At 45.6% G+C, this 15,763-nt stretch overlaps 1 protein-coding gene across 2 annotated transcripts in view; it reads left to right on the forward strand.

Annotated features, from left to right (window-relative positions):
- The first annotated feature begins 4,416 nt into the window (after window positions 1-4,416).
- Window positions 4,417-15,763, forward strand: part of LOC128972480 (fibronectin type-III domain-containing protein 3a-like) — a 30,910-nt gene continuing 19,563 nt past the window's right edge. The window contains exons 1-5 of one of the 2 annotated variants that reach the window (XM_054388489.1): window positions 4,417-4,512; window positions 9,167-9,242; window positions 10,480-10,556; window positions 13,560-13,788; window positions 14,949-15,221. In XM_054388489.1, the coding sequence (XP_054244464.1) occupies window positions 4,417-4,512; window positions 9,167-9,242; window positions 10,480-10,556; window positions 13,560-13,788; window positions 14,949-15,221 (751 nt within the window). Of the gene's footprint in view, window positions 4,531-9,166; window positions 9,243-10,479; window positions 10,557-13,559; window positions 13,789-14,948; window positions 15,222-15,763 lie in introns of both variants that reach the window. The other variant, XM_054388488.1, reaches the window with a different exon arrangement.

The raw sequence follows: 15,763 nt of genomic DNA on the forward strand, positions 1-15,763 counted from the left end.
CCAAGCACAAATACAGGCTGAGTGGACAATGGATGGAGAACAGTACTGAGGAGAAGGACTTGGGGATTCTGGTTGAGGAGAAGCTCAGCATGAGCCAGCAATGTGCACTTGCAGCCCAGAAAGCCAACTGTGTCCTGGGCTGCATAAAAAGCAGCTTCAGCAGCAGGTCAAGGGAGAGGATTCTGCCCCTCTGCTCCAGTCTCATGAAAACCTACCTGGAGTGCTGTGCCCAGCTCTGCAGCCCACAGAACAAGAAGGATGTGGAACTGTTAGAGCAGTCCAGAGAATGGCCAGGAAGGTGACTCAAGAGCTGGAGCACCTCTCCTATGAGGGCAGGCTGAGAGAGTTGGGGCTGTTCAGCCTGGAGAAGAGCAGGCTTCAGAGAGACCTTAGCAGCAGCCTTCTGGTACCTGGAGGGGACTACAGGTCCCTGCAGAGGGACTGTTCCCAAAGGCCTGCAGTGGTAGGATGAAGGGCAAGGGTTTGAAATGAGAGGAGATTTAGATTGGATGTTAGGAACAAGTTCTGCACTATGAGGGTGCTGGAACACTGCAACAGGTTGCTCAGGGAGGTGGTTGAGGCCCCATCCTTGGAGATATTCAAGGTCAGGCTTGACAGGGCTCTGGGCAACCTGATCTAGCTGAGGATGTCCCTGCTGACTGCAGGGGGTTGGACTGGATGAGCTTTGAAGGTCCCTTCCATCCCAAATCATTCTATGTTATACATAAAAAAGTATAGTCAATCTCTAGCACTCATTAGTAATTCTATTAATATAAAAAAAGTATAATTAAAGCTTTAAGGTTTTATGTACTACTGCTCTCAAGAAATAGCAATATTGTAGTAGTTTACTTCCTGCATAAACTTCTGAGCAGGCTGGCAGGTTGCATAAGGCAGTGAACCTAGAAATCAGGAAGTCCAAGCTAAATTTCTAGCTCTCCATCAGACTTCCTCCCTGCTCCTGGTCACATTGTTCTCTTCTGCCAGACTCGGGCAGGCTCTGTTTAAAAGGGGAAAAAAAGGTCTTCACTTAAGTAGTAAGCTTCCTGGAATAGGAACTTTCTCATATTAAATCCAACTCTTCCTATAATGAAAATACAGACTTTGTGATAGCTTCTGGGGGGAGGGGGGATGGTGTTTATGAATTTGGGGTTTTTTTTTTAGTGTTTATGGAATGTGTACAGCTTCTGCTTTGGACAGTGGAATGAAGCTGACCCATTTTTAATCTATGGTGACCCCCTCGTTGAGTTTCTGTGTGAGATGGTTCTGGAAAGAGATTTTTAATGCAGAATGATAGAGTGGTTTGGGTTTCTTCCTTCTACTTAGTCTAAACCTCTCCTGGCCCAGCCTGAGGCTGTTTTCCTCTTGTCTTACTGCTCATTACCTGGGAGAAGAGACTGACCCACACCTCACTCCAGCCTCCTTCCAGGAAGCTGGGGTCAGCAATAAGGTGTCCCCCTGAGCCTTCTTTCCTCCACACTACACAAGCCCACTTCCCTTGGCTCTTCCTCATAGGATTTGTGCTCTAGACTCTTCACCAGCTTTGCTGCCCTTCTCTGGACTTGCTTCACCACCTCAATGTCTGTCTTGTAGTGAGAGGCCCAAAACTAAACCCAGTATTGAAGGTGCAGCCTCACCAATGCTGAGTATAGAGGGACTATTTTTGATCTGAAGCTTGGAATCACAGTATATCAGAGGTTGGAAGGGACCTCCAGAGATCATCAGGTCCAACCCCCCTGCCAGAGCAGCTTCACTTAGGGTAGTCTGCACAGGAATGCATCCAGCTGGGTTTGGAAAGTCTCCAGAGAAGGAGACTCCACAACCTCCCTGGGCAGCCTGTTCCAGGGCTCTGTCACCCTCACTGGAAAGAAGTTTCTCCTCATGTTGAGCTGAAATCTATGTCCAAGTTTGAACCCAGTGTTTTTTTGCTTATCACTGTGAGCCACCCAAAAGAGCCTGGCCCCCTCCCCTTGACCCCTACCCCTCAGCTATTGATAGACATTGATCAGATCCCCTCTCAGTCTTCTCTTCTCCAGACTAAACAGCCCCAGGGCTCTCAGTCTCTCTTCACAGGGGAAATGCTCAAGTCCCCTAAGCATCCTCCTGGCTCTCTGTTGGATTCTCTCCAGCAGGTCTCTGTCTCTCTTGAACTGGGGAGCCCAAAACTGGTCACAGTACTGCAGGTGTGGTCTCAGCAGGGCAGAGTGGGGAGGTAGAAGAACTTCTCTAGCCCTGCTGGACACAGCTTTCTTGGTACATCCCAGGATCCCATTGGCTGTCCTGGCCACAAGAGCACATGAGAATGTCTCATGGGAACCCACAATGCTTTCCAGCCTTAAGGAATGACGGTCTGGTATCCTTGGACTGCCCACCTTGGCTGTGCTGGCGGCATTGCACAGTGCCACACTAGCTGGGGTTGGTGTCAGTCAGAGCTCAGCTTTCCAGGCTGAGGCACTGACTTCAGCCAGGAGCAGACATGAATCAATGAGCACTGAGTTCAGTGTGAATCCTCAGCAGCTGGCTGGTGGCCAGCATGACTGCAGCACTGCTGGAGAAGAATTTGGGTTGGAGAAAAGGGGAGGCCAACGTTTGAGTCTTCCAGAGCCTCGGCAGTTTTACTCCATCAGGAAGTGAGGTCAGGCCCAGGCGCTGTGTGCTGTAATTGTTTTCTGGAAGGCTGGTCGTGGAGATTTGCTGTTTTTCTTAGAAGCCTTTGTAGTGTGGAGAGTGTCAGTGGAAAATGTTGCCTCTTTTTGAGTATGGTTAGCATGATTAACCGTGTGCTGTGACATCAGCACGGCGCTGGCTTGCTCCGGGCCGCTTACAAAACAGGAATGAATAGCAAAGCAGGAATGTAGTTTAATTCTCTTTCTTGAGGTTGTGAAATTACAGAAAGTTTCAGCTTTTTTAGAAGTCTGTGTCTTAAATAAGCTGTGAAAGCAGTCAGGAGCTCAGCCTATTTCTGCTGTATGTTTCTTAGAAGTCATAAGAATCATGGTTGGGTTTGGAAAGGACCTTTAAAGTTCAGCGAGTTCCAACCCCCCTGACATGGGCAGGGATGCCTCATACTAGACCAGCTTGATCAAGGTCCCATCTGAGCTGGCTTTGAACACTTCCAGTGTTGGAATCTCCACAAATTGTCTGTGCAGCCTGTACCAGTGCCTCACCAAATGCCTCACTCTTACTTCTTCCAGCTTTCCTAAAAGGAGTGCTGTGGAATCATAGAATTGTTTAGGCTGGAGAAGAGCTTTAAGATCAGTCCAAGCTGGCCTCTGAACACCTCTATAGACAGGGCATCCACAGCTTCCCTGGGCAACCTGTTCCAGTGTCTCACCACCCACACTGGAAAGAATTTCTTCCTAATCTCCAGTCTCAGTCTCCCCTCTTCCAGCTCAAAGACATTGCCCCTCATTTTAGCACTGCAGGGGGCTACTACTAGAGCAGGAGGTGTCCTTGCCTTTGGACCTAGATGAACTTTAAGGTTCCTTCCAGCCCAAACTATTCCATAATTTCATGATTTCCATCCTAGTCAAAGAGAACTGAACAAGGGTTTGGCTTTGTACAGAGATTGACATGGTTCATGCACAGATGTGAGTGGGGGAATTATTCCTCGGTTTGCTTTTGCTTTTTAACTTAATGAATTGGACTATCCCAACCTCATTTTGCCTTCTGTCCGGGTTTCTAGGAGGTAATGGGGAAGGGAGGAAATGTCAGCATTTCCTGTATCCTGTTATCTTGTGCTTTTTATGGATGCTGAATTAACTGTGCACTGAAAATTCACCAACATTTGGACTGCAGTTTGACTTTCTATAATTGCAGATTATTCACTGGAAGCCTGAAACTATGCAGCACTTTTCTGTGCTACTCAGTTAAAAGCCTTCTGGACAAAATGGTGCACTCTTGTGTTTGCCTTCAGCTTTTTGTCCAATATCTCCAACACAACAGGTTGCCCAGGGAGGTGGTTGAGCCCTATCCCTGGAGATACTCAAGGTTAGGCTGAGCAAGGCTCTGAGCAGCCTACTCTAGTGGAGGATGTCCTTGCTGACTTGAGGGGACTGGGACTTGATGACCTCTGGAGGTCATTTCCAAACCAACCCATTCTATGATTTCAACTCAAGCTAGGACAGACTGTTGAAGTCTGATGATGTTTTCCTGTTGGTTTTCAAATGCTCTTGGCTTGCTGTCATTAAAGGATTCCATTAATGAGACAGTTCAGGTGTTTGTGTCATGGAGGAGAAAGCCACCAATGTCCTGAAGGCAGAGCTGTATTTTTCTTCAGTAACATTGTTATCAAGTTTGGCAAAAGCAGTAGAGAATGATGTGGGGCAGAGGGGGGGGAAGACATGTCTAACTCTGTCACTCTCTTGTTGTTTTGCCAGGTGGTTCATGTGAGCAGCTGTCCATGAGTGGTTTTCAGACATGATGGCCGACCAGCCACCTCCACTAGAAGCTACACCCATACTGAATGAAGTGCCACTTCTACCTCATATGGTTAATGGGGACAGCATACAACAGGCAAGTCAATTCCTTCGTGTAGGTCATGGCAGACTGTGCCAGCAGGGGTAGGAGGGAGGCTGAAAAGCTATTTGTTGTTCAGCTTGCATGAAAAAAGCCAATATCAGTAAAACAGAAGTGCAAGTAGGAAGGAAACCATTCAGCAGCAAATCATAGAATGGTTTGAGTTGGAAATGACCTCCAAAGGTGATTTGGTCCAACCTCCCTGCACTCAGCAGGGACATCCTCCACTAGAGCAGATTGCTCAGAGCCTTGTAGAGCCTCACCTTTAATATCTCCAGGAATGGGGCCTCAACTACCTCCCTGGGCAACCTGTTGCAGTGTTCCACCACCCTCCTGGTGCAGAACTTACTCCTGACATCCAATCTAAATCTCCTCTTCTCTAACTTCAAACCATTGCCCCTCATCCTATCACATCAATATAGAGGAAATTTAAAAGGATTGTAAATTAAAAGGAATGTTTGCTATGTGCACCTAAACACTTTAAAATTAATCTATGAAATCAAAGAATAAAAGGGGAAAAAATAAAATGGATTTAATAAAGCCTGAAGGGTTTGCATGTTCTTCTTACATTTCATGTTAAATGATCAATAAAGATCAGCAAGTGCTTGCAGTGCTCTAAACCAGGGAGCCTGCTGCAGGGAAATGAGAGGAAGGATCTTGGCTTTCTGCTGTGAAGTACCTTAATTAATAATTACAGCCCAGTGGTGAAACTTGAGTGCATATAGGTGAAACTTTAGAGTTTTCTTGGACACAGCCTGTCAGAGGTATCTGGTAGGGCTGGAACTACAGACAAAAGCGAAAGCAAAATAGTTTGAAGGCCAAGCTTGTGTAAGCTGGCAGTAAAGTTGAAGTGAATTCACTGTTTCAGAGGCTGAGTGCCTTGCACAGTAAGTGCTGAGCTCCTCCCATCATTTGGACTCACACTTCCAGGGCACTCAGAAATATTCCAGGCATCCTGACATCTTAACACTACATCTTAATTTAAGAAGCAACTTCTCCTAGCTCTAGTAGCTACAACTATGACAAATCTTGGTAGCAAAAAGTAAGAAGGTGCTCTAGACCCTGTATCACCTTCATTGCCCTTCTCTGGACTCACTCCAGCACCTTGATATTTTTCTTGTAGTGAGGGCCTCCAGACTGAAGCCAGTATTCCAGGTGTGGCTTCACCAGTGCTGAGTACAGGGGCATAGTCACTGCCCTGGTCCTGCTGGCCACACAAGTGCTGACACAGGCCAGCATGCTGTTGGCTTTCTTGGCCAGCTGGGCACACCTTCAGCAGGCTGTTGATAGACACCTCCAGGTCTTTCTCTGCTGGGCAGCTTTCCAGCCTCTCTTCCTCAAGCCTGGGGCATTGCATGTCTAGCCCAGTCAAGTGAAAATTCTTCATGGGACCAGAAGTGTGATTTCATGTTGATGTGCCAAGGTTTCTCACTCTGACATGCCTGCACATAAACAAACCTCTCATACTGTCATCCTTTGGGTGCCTGACAAATACCCTTTGCTGCTCTTCTTTGTGACACTTTCCTATAGAGATGCTTCTGAGCCACAGTCTTGCATTTGCAACTTTGCTTTTGGGTAGAGGATTAACTTGGAAGCTTTATTAACACAGGTGGGGCTTAATTATTTTGCTGCCATAAGAGGGTAGGCTGATTACAGATTATTGCACAGTGGGTTTGTTCTCAGAAATAAAACTTGTTTGGCTGTTTGGCCAGTCACTTCAAACAGTCAGATGCTGCACTTAGCTCAGGAGTTTCATTTCACATAAAGCCTGGAGGGGTTTCCTGTTCTGAAAAAAATTTCAGCAATGGAAAGTGATTAAAGGAGAAAGGCAAAGCACTGACCAGTGCTTCAAAACAGCTTGAGCTTACCACTTCTAAAATGGTTTCATTGGATACCTGAGTGTTTTTACAGTCAGCCTGACATTACTGTCACTCCTAGCAGCAGTCTGTCCTCTAACTGGTCTTAGATTAACTCATTAGAAACACTCAAGCTTCCTGGAACTTTTCCTTGGTGGGAGGGAGATGGAACTGTGTTTGCTTCATTAATTGTAGTGAGTCATTCCTACATGACATTGCCCCATGCATTCTTGAAATTCCCTTCTCAGAACTGCCCTGCAGCCCTGTGATTACACCACTCACTTAGGATCCTTTTCACTGAGTTCACTTAATAGTTTCCTGAACTGGTTGTGAGAACTTCAATTAATTGAAACCTGTTCTGAAGATTTGACCATTCAGGGGCTCTGAATTCCTAAGCAATATCCTTTCCTGCCTCTGAATGTTCTTGCTGTCTAAGATGAGACTTGCTGTGAGGTTCAATACCTGCAATGGAGTCCTGTCCCCTGCTGGTGTCCATCCCCAGCAGCAGACCTCTCTCCTGTTTTCTTGTGGTCTGGCAAATCTCCAGTCTGTAATTCATAGAATCATGGAATTGTTGAGGTTGGAAAACACCTTTGAGCTCATCCAAGTCACACCACTCACCTAGAGCTCACGATCCCATCACTGCTGCTAAGCCACTACCAACTAAACCATGTCCCTCAGCACCCCATCCACACATCTTCAAAACACCTCCAGGGATGGTGACCCCATCACTTCCCTGGGCAGCCTCTTCCAAGGCCTGATAACCTCTCCTGTGAAGGCTGCTCTCTGCATCATCCCAAGCTGCACTCTCAAATGGCTACTGCCAGGGAGCTACAGAGGCACTCAGAGAAAAAAGAAGCAGGGGTGAGAATTTCTATCACCAGTTTTCCAACATCCTCCCCAAAAAGGAAAGGCAGGGGGGCACCCTTCCCAGCACAGGCTGCCAGGAAAGGGAGCTGCTCCAGTGGGATTGCAGAGAATGCTCAGTGGCTATCACAGCTTCCACCAACCAGTTTGAGGACAGCAGGACAAAAAGTCACTGTCTGGATAAGGAGCCATGAATCCAAAACTGGAATTTCAATTGCAAGTGATTTCTTCACTCAAAAAGATTAAGCTCTGCAATAGGCTGCCCAGGGCAGTGGTGGAGTCCCCATCCCTGAAGGGCTTTAAAAGCCATGGAGATAATGGTGCTGAGGGACATGGTTTAGCAGCAGACTTGGTAGTGTTGGGTTACTGGTTGGACTTACTGATCTTGAAGGTCTTTTCTGGTCTAAACAATTCTGTGATCTCTTCAGGTCACATCCACATGACACAACTGTCATTCCATGAGTAGTGTAAAAATATTTCATAAAACTAGAGTGAAAGGAGGCTTCACCTTTTGAGTTCCAAAGCCACTTTTCCAAGTAGGCTTTGTTTGTGGTTTTGCACTCTTTACTGGGCTAGCTGCCACCAGGGTAGAATTTAGGCTGTGAAACTGTGGTTCTTACAGAGCCAAACCCTCACTTTACTAGAGAATGAGACCAGTGCCTATGTAGTGTAGTAGAATCTCACTGCAGAACTCCTGTAGTAAAGCTGTTGTGCCACAGGAGAGCTGAAGCAGAGCTGGCAGTATTTTGCAAGCAGCCTGCAGCACGTGCTGTGAGCAGGCTGGAATGAGATGATCGTTTGTTACCCAATGCAAGGCACACTTCTGCTGGCAGATGTCCACCTTGATTTGTGTGGAAGTGAACATGATCACATCCAAACTGACCTGCAGAGTCTCCCTTTAGTTGTACTCCTTTAGCTGCAGGTTACACAGGTGTGAGGAGATAGGACTGCTCTATCAGGGGCTGGAAAGCAGAGGTGGTAGCATGAGCCTCTGCCTCCAAGGGACTCCATGCCTTACTCAGCTACTTGAGAGCATCAGGGAATCACAGAATGGTCTGGGTTGGAAGGGACCTGAGACATCATCCAGTTCCAGCTCCATAGCCATGGGCAGGGGTGCCTCCTACTAGACCAGGGTGCCCAAGGCCTCATCTAACCTGGCCTCAAACTTGAAACCTCCACAGGTTCTCTGGACAACCTGTTCCAGTGCCTGATATCTAAATTGAGCTTCTTCCAGTTTGAAGCCATTACTCCTTGTCCTGTCACTCCATGCCTTTATAAGAGCCTCTTCATCTGTCCTGTAAGTCCTTCTATAACACTGAAGGGCTGCAAGAAGGTCTCACTGGAGCTTTCTTTGCCCCAGGCTGAGCAACTGCAAGTTTCTCAGCCTGTTGTCTTAGGAGAGGTGCTCCAGCCTTTTGATCATCTTCATACTGTCAAAATCCATGCCAGCATGCTTTCAGTCAAAAAACATAGCTGACTTTGGGGCAAAGCATCTTGTTTGTTTCTTTTTCCTTTCTTCCATCTGCATACAGTCCTGATTGTGCCAGTTTAGCCCTGAAGCTGCAATAAACTCTTAGGCAAAGCTTGGACAGCAGGGTGAAATCTTAGCTAATCTATTGCTTCAGTGAAAGAAGAAAAAGCAGTGTGAAAATATGGAACATAAAAGCTTAGTTAACTATTTTGAGGGCATCAGAGGAAAACAGGGAAAATAGTGATTATGCAAAATGAATGATTTGATGTCAAAGCATGAAGGAATTTCATTCCACTTGTCAGTATTCCTCATCTTTATTTTTTTTCCCCTCTAAGGTTACCAAAGCTTTATTGTTTGCATCTAACCCACAGGTATAAGGAAGAAGGGGGTTTGGCTCAGATAATTTCTAAAATTCAAAAAAAAAAAAAACCAACCATTTTTTTCTTGTTTTCTGCAGGTTATCCTTGTGCAGGTAAACCCAGGTGAAACATTTACCATTACAACTGAAGATGGACACATTCAGTGTATTCAAGGTAAAGGCAAAACTGAAGTACTGAACCTGAATACTTGGGATTCTGCAGATATCACAGGATTCCTACCAGCATTTGTTTCTGTGATGTCAGGTGTGGGGTTTTTTTTATGTTCTGTAATATAATGAATCAGATTTTTCAGTCTGTGCTTAAAGCACAAATGAGAGAGTGCTGGGAAATGGCCACAATTCTCTGCAGCTCTGCAGGCTTTGCTGCTTTGTCCCAGGCTGGCATCTTGACTGGTTTTGTAATGGTCCTTGACTGGCTGTCTTCTCAGGCTCCTAACACATGAATTTACAAGGGATTTAGTGCACACTAACCTAAATAACTTCACTAGATGCTGTGTGGCCTCACTGTATTGTCAGGTAGCAGCACTAGCAGCCTGCTGGTGTTGTGGGAAGCATTGCAACCCTCTGTGTGTACCTCTACAAACTGCTTTTTGCCTTCTGGGTAAGTGACAGAATTGAACCTCTCAATCAGGTCAAAGTATTTCCTGGAAGTTAAGTTGAATTTATCAGGACTTCCACTTTTGGAGGGTTTTTCACCATTTCAAATGATACTATATAAAATGTGTACATTTTACTTTGATCAAGTCCCAGAGAGGAATACTTTTCTTTCAGTCTGTGAAAAATAATACAAATGTCACTTAAAGTGGTGAAGAAGTTGGTAATCCAGCTGTCCGCAGGTGCCAGTGTTGTTGCTACAGGTTTTAACTCTGGCAGGCAGAAAACAAGAGTTAAAATGAATGTCTGCTGACTTTTGTACAACTAAAGACCTTCTGTTGGGCCTGGATATTGTGGTGGTTGGGCTAAACCTAAACCTGTGCTTTTTGTAGAGTAAATGTACAGCCATACCTGCATTCAGCAACATCACCTGAAATTCTGGGTGCTTCTTGGAGGTGTTTTCCTCATACTCAATGTGTTTTGAGTGTGAAAATGAGTTATCCCTCACTAAAAAACATTGTAAATTGCATTACTTTGCTTGGTACAGTCACTCTTCTTTTTTAAACTCACACTCCTGATTTAAATTTTTCCCCCCACCTGATTTTTTTCTTATATTGAGCTAGTTTAAACCTTGCTTCTAAACCTGCTTGTCTACAAGTAGTTCCATAGCTAGAGCTGGATGCAGTTGCTGGCTTCTCAGGCCCCAAAGCAAGCCACCACCACCACCTTTGGAATAAATGTCTCTTGAGCTTGTAAAAGCCTTGTTTGTTAAACAGTGGCACCTTGTTGCTTCCCAGGTCCCGCACATGTTCCTATGATGTCACCAAATGGTTCTATGCCACCTATATTTGTGCCTCCTGGTTATGTGTCTCAGGTAAACTTCATTCTCTTTCAGTGTGTTTGTGGGTGTGGCTTCTTTAATGATAAGGCTGTTGATGATTTTATCTGGAACAGCTCTTAAAAGCATTGCTTGTGTTTTTCTTATTGAACCTAGCAACTATTTCACTTTATTGGAGGTGAAGTTTGATCTTCTTTGGGGGATGGTTTTTTTTGTTTTGTACTACCAGGCAGTAAAAGATAACTTACAGAAAGGTGGTGAGGTATTGGAACAGCTTACCCAGGGAAGTTGTGGAGGCTCCAAGCCTAGAAGTGTTCCAAACCAGCCTGGATGGGGCCTTGAGCACCCTGCCCATGGAGGACACCTTTGTGAGTAGCAGCTAGGTGATCTTTAAGGTCCATTCCAGCCCAGACTATTCTATGATTCAGCAAAACTCTGCTCTTGTAGCAGAAGTGTGAGGAGTGTTAGTGCCTATGAAATGAGCAAGGGTCTGGGCTTCTCTCCCAGCTTTATTTTTCCATCCTCACCCATTTCCTCTCCCTTGTCTTGTTAAGTCATTGCAGATCAGAGCTGTGTGGTGCATTGGAACTGCTGTCAGGGGTATTTGAAGTTCCTGGTTTGAAATTACTTCATTTTTAAAAGGAAGTGATTGAACAGTGTTGAGACAGGACAGGTGAAGTCTCTCATTTCCTAATGATGCTCCAAACCAGGAGTTTTCTGAGCAGACCTGAAAACCTTGTAACAGTTCTTGTGTTCTCCAGACAATTGGGGTTTTTGCATACAGCTGCCTCTGCATCTCATGCTTCTGCTATTCTAAGCAGATGCTTTCATGCAGCCCCTGAAGACAGATCCCCCAGAGAATTTATGCATCAATATGAAATGGAGTCTTCAGTGCAAACAATAGCAAAGCAATAGCAAAGGCTGAAGTGTGCAAACAGAAGAATACCTTTGTTCTGTGTTTGCTGTCACATGAAACCAGGGAGGTTTGGTTTGTTTTCTTTTCCCCTGGGTCATTAGGACAGGGATAGACAAGTCTTAAATCAGAGCTTGAGTTACTTCTTGTAGATGAGACTCTAACTTTTTTGTTCCCAAATCTGTCTGGAGGAGCCCAGAGTTACTGTGTTGGTTTCTGCCCAAGTGGAATGAATCAGTGAATAGAACCATAGGGTAGTTTGGGTTGGAAGGGACCTTTGAAAGGTCCTTTGAAGTGATCCACCAGTGATTAATGGGAACATAGCAACTCCAGGCTCTTAAACACTGTGAAAGTCTTGCTGTGTTGAGACCCTTCTGCTCAGAACTGTGCCACATCTTCTTGCTTCATATATACATAAAATAGAGCTAAGAGAGGCAGAAGTGTGTGTGTTACAGCCTGTGTTCCCATACTGTGCACTGTGGTGTGGTTCAAGTGGTGTCTTTAGGCCTGTTGGTGAATCAGAAAGCCTCTCCACATTATTTCTAAACCAAAGTCTATTCAGTCTGAGTTCAGTCTTAAGTGACTTCTTGTAATTTTTTTCCTTCTATTTATAGACAGTTGAGAGTTCCTACTAATACAGCTGAAGGCCTCTGACAGCTGAGCTTTGTCACAGCAGTTCCTGAGCAGACACATTCTCTTTCCCTTCAGAAGAGTAATTTCTCCTTAGTTTGCCCTGTCTGCAGCTGAGGAGCTTTTCAAAATGTACTTTTGGCTTGAGCAAGGTTTCAACATCCGTGAAGCCTTCTTGGCCAACTAGGAAATGCTGCAGTGATTCCTTACAGCCAAACCAAATACACTGGGAGAGAGGAGCTTGAAGGAACTTAGAGGATAAAACATAGACTCTGCATTTCTCTGAGGGCTTTATCTTGAAATGCCCCAAACCATAAACTGTGTATATGTTTAGTAAGAGAGGGCTACATAAATAAGTTGACGTTTTCTAAGAGGTCAATCAGCACAAGAAGGACATTAACCTATTGGAACAGGTCCAGAGGAGGCCACAAAAAATGATCCAAGAGCTGGAAGTCCTCTGCTGTGAGGACAGGCTGAGAGAGTTAGGGTTGTTCAGCCTAGAGAAGAGAAGGTTCCAGGGAGACCTAACAGCAGCCTTCCAGTACCTGAACGGGGCTACAAGAAGGCTGCAGAGGGACTGTTTGCAAAGGCCTGCAGGGACAGGATGAGGGGCATGGTTTGAAATGACAGAAGAGCAGATTTAGATTGGATGTTAGGAACAAGTCTTTACTATGAGGTTGTTGGAACACTGCATCAGGTTGCCCAGGGAGGTGGTTGGGGCCCATCCTTGGAGATACTCAAGGTGAGGCTCAGCAAGGCTCTCAGCAACCTGATGTAGTGGAGGATGTCCCTGCTGAGTGCAGAGGGGATTGGACTGGATGACCTCTGGAGATCCCTTCCAGCCCAGCCCACTCTCTGATTTCATGCTTGCAGAAGGAGCCTGGTTGCTGCCAGCTGAGGACATGCTCAGACGTGTGTGTGTGTGCATACATGTGCAGGTGCTGTCTTGGCATCTTTCACCCTGGAGTTCAGACACACAGTTTCCTTGTCTGAATTCTCTGAGCCCATGGCAAACATGAGCTATTTTGACATTTGAGTTGGATTGGATCAGAGTAGGAGACAGCAGAGCTGACTTGTAGTGCTTTGTAGTTGCCATAGGCTAGGAAGGAGCATGCAGACATCTACCACAGACCAGAGGGCGTGCAGGGGCTTGTACAGGACAGCTGTCAGTCAGGACGTGGTGTAAAGTAGCTCTGCTGACTGGGATTACAAGGAGACTGGGAGTTACAGCCTGGACAATTCACATTTCAAAGAGTATTTACATCATTCATAAATGACAGATTGCTCAGGGCTTTGCTGTGTGAAGCTTAGCCTCTTAAAACTCCCCTAAACTCCAGTTTCTTCAGTGGCACAGTGCTGAGTTTCCAGTGGAGTTCATTGGTCCTTGGCTCTCAGGTTGTGGTTTTGAGCTTAAGCACAGAAGTTCTTTATGAAATGCACAATAGTTACAAGATTGTTACTGTTCTAACTTTTGAATTTCTTCTTTTGCATGACAGGTGGTGGAAGAAAATGGAGTTCGGAAAGTGGTGGTACTGCCACACTCGGCTGAATTCCATCCCTCTATGCATCCTCCTCCTCCTCCCCACGTGCCACATTACATGCATCACCACCATGCTTTGCTTCCCCACCCCCCTCACCCAGTGTACCCTCCAGTTCCTGGGACAGGAGAGCTGCCACCACAGTTCATTCACCAGCATCCACCACCACATGTGTTTCAAGAACAAGGTGAGAGGGAGGTGATGTTTAAATACACAGGGTGGCCTTTCACTCAGGGCATCTAGCTGAGCCTGCTGAGGTCTGTCAGCAGCTCTTCCACACCTTTCTGTGACTTTGGTGATAGTTATTAGGTTGGAAGGGACCTTAGAGATCATCTAGTTCCAACCACCCTGCCTTGGGCAGGGACACCTTCCACCAGCCCAGGCTGCTCAAGGCCTCATCCAGCCTGGCCTTTGAACATCTCCAGCAAGGAGGCATCCACAACCTCCATGGGCAACCTGTCTCAGTGTCTCCCCACCCTCACTGTAAAGGATTTCTTCCTAAGCTCCTATCTAAATCTGCCCTCCTCAAGCTTCACTCTGCTCTTACCTGAGCTTTGTGCTCCTACAGTGGTTTGAGCCCAATCTGTAGACTGCCAGTCAGCAGTGCCATACCTGCGTGTTTTAATGGGGGTGCATGAAGAAGAGTGTGACCAGCAGGTCAAGGGAGGTTCTCCTCCATTTTTGCTCTGCTCTAGTGAGGCAGTGGAGTACTGGGTCCAGTTCTGGGCTCCCCAGATCAAGAGAGACAGGGAATGACTGGGGAGAGTCCAGAGGAGGATGCTGAGGGGATTGAAGCATCTCTGACAAGGAAAGGCTGCAAGACCTGGGGCTGTTTAGCCTGGAGATCCTGAGAGGGGATCTGCTCAGTGCTTATCAATATATAAAGGGCAAGAAGATGAGACCAGACTTTTTAGTGGTGCTCAGCAACAGGAGAAGGAAAAATGAGCACAAACTGGAACCCAGGAGGTTACATCTGAAAATGAGAAAAAATTTCTTTTCTGCGAGGGTGCTGGAGCCCTGGCTCAGGCTGCCCAGAGAGGTTGTGGAGTCTCCTTCTCTGGACATTATGATCCTGGGCAACCTGCTGTGGGTGCCTGTGTTTTATCAGGAGAGCTGGACTAGATGATCTCCAGAGGTCCCTTCCAACCTCTACCATTTTGTGTGATGTTGTGTTTCTGGCCTGTTGTTCTGTTGCCCATCTGAATATCAGCTATGAAAACTCAGTTTCCATGGGTTTGGAGGTTGTGGTTTTACTGCAGTTATTCAGATCTCAAATTGAGAATCAGTGTTTCTCAGGTGTCAAATAAGTTACTCTGAATAATGAAGTAAGTTCTCCTTTCGTTGTAGAACCTCGTTCTCATGGAAGAACAAACTTCATTCAGCGAGATGAAAGGAGTCTTAAAATGCAAGAACACCTGAAGAAAAGGCTAAAAGACAGACAAGCCAGTGGTCACACTAACAATAAACTTAATAGCCCTCCATCTTCACCACATAAAGTTGTGAATTCTTCCAATGCAACAATTCAGAATGGGAATGGAAAGGGACAGCAAGGGGCAGGAGGACCACTAAAACAGAAGCAGATTGGAAAAACAAAGGGCAGTCCAGACACAGAGATGGGAGGTAAGTTGCATTGAAATGGTAAAAAAAAAAAAAACCTCTAGGTTGTTTTGGTTTTGGTTTGGGGTTTTTTTGTAACAGAAGATGCTGAAATTTCATTGCCAAACAGTGTCTGAAAAAACTGAATTTGTCCCTATAATAGACTAAATCAAGATTAGAGATAGCCAGGAAAGCTTTTCATTGTGTTTGGATTTCTTTTTCCCTCTAGAGACAGTGGTGATGCAGGTTTGTTAATTGGAGGCTTATCAGATAAAATCTTTAGGAAGATTTAATTACAAACTTGGTGTTTGGGTTTTGGTTTTTTTTTTGACTCTTCTGCCTTTTCACTTGGGATCAATCAGTGAGGATGAACCAAGTGAAGATGACCTGTGGGTACTTAAATAAAAGACTTCTGGTGTCATTCTTCGTGGTACCTTTTGGATAACTAGGAGTTACTTAAAGCTGCCAAGAAATAGGAAGGGTTGAGCAATTGTCTTTTTGTTTGTCACTTTAGTTGGATGCTTGATTTTGCTCAAATGAATGTTTGAGCTTTCATAGCTTATGGC

Source organism: Indicator indicator, chromosome 17 (assembly GCF_027791375.1).
Source record: "Indicator indicator isolate 239-I01 chromosome 17, UM_Iind_1.1, whole genome shotgun sequence".
Lineage (NCBI taxonomy): Eukaryota > Metazoa > Chordata > Aves > Piciformes > Indicatoridae > Indicator > Indicator indicator.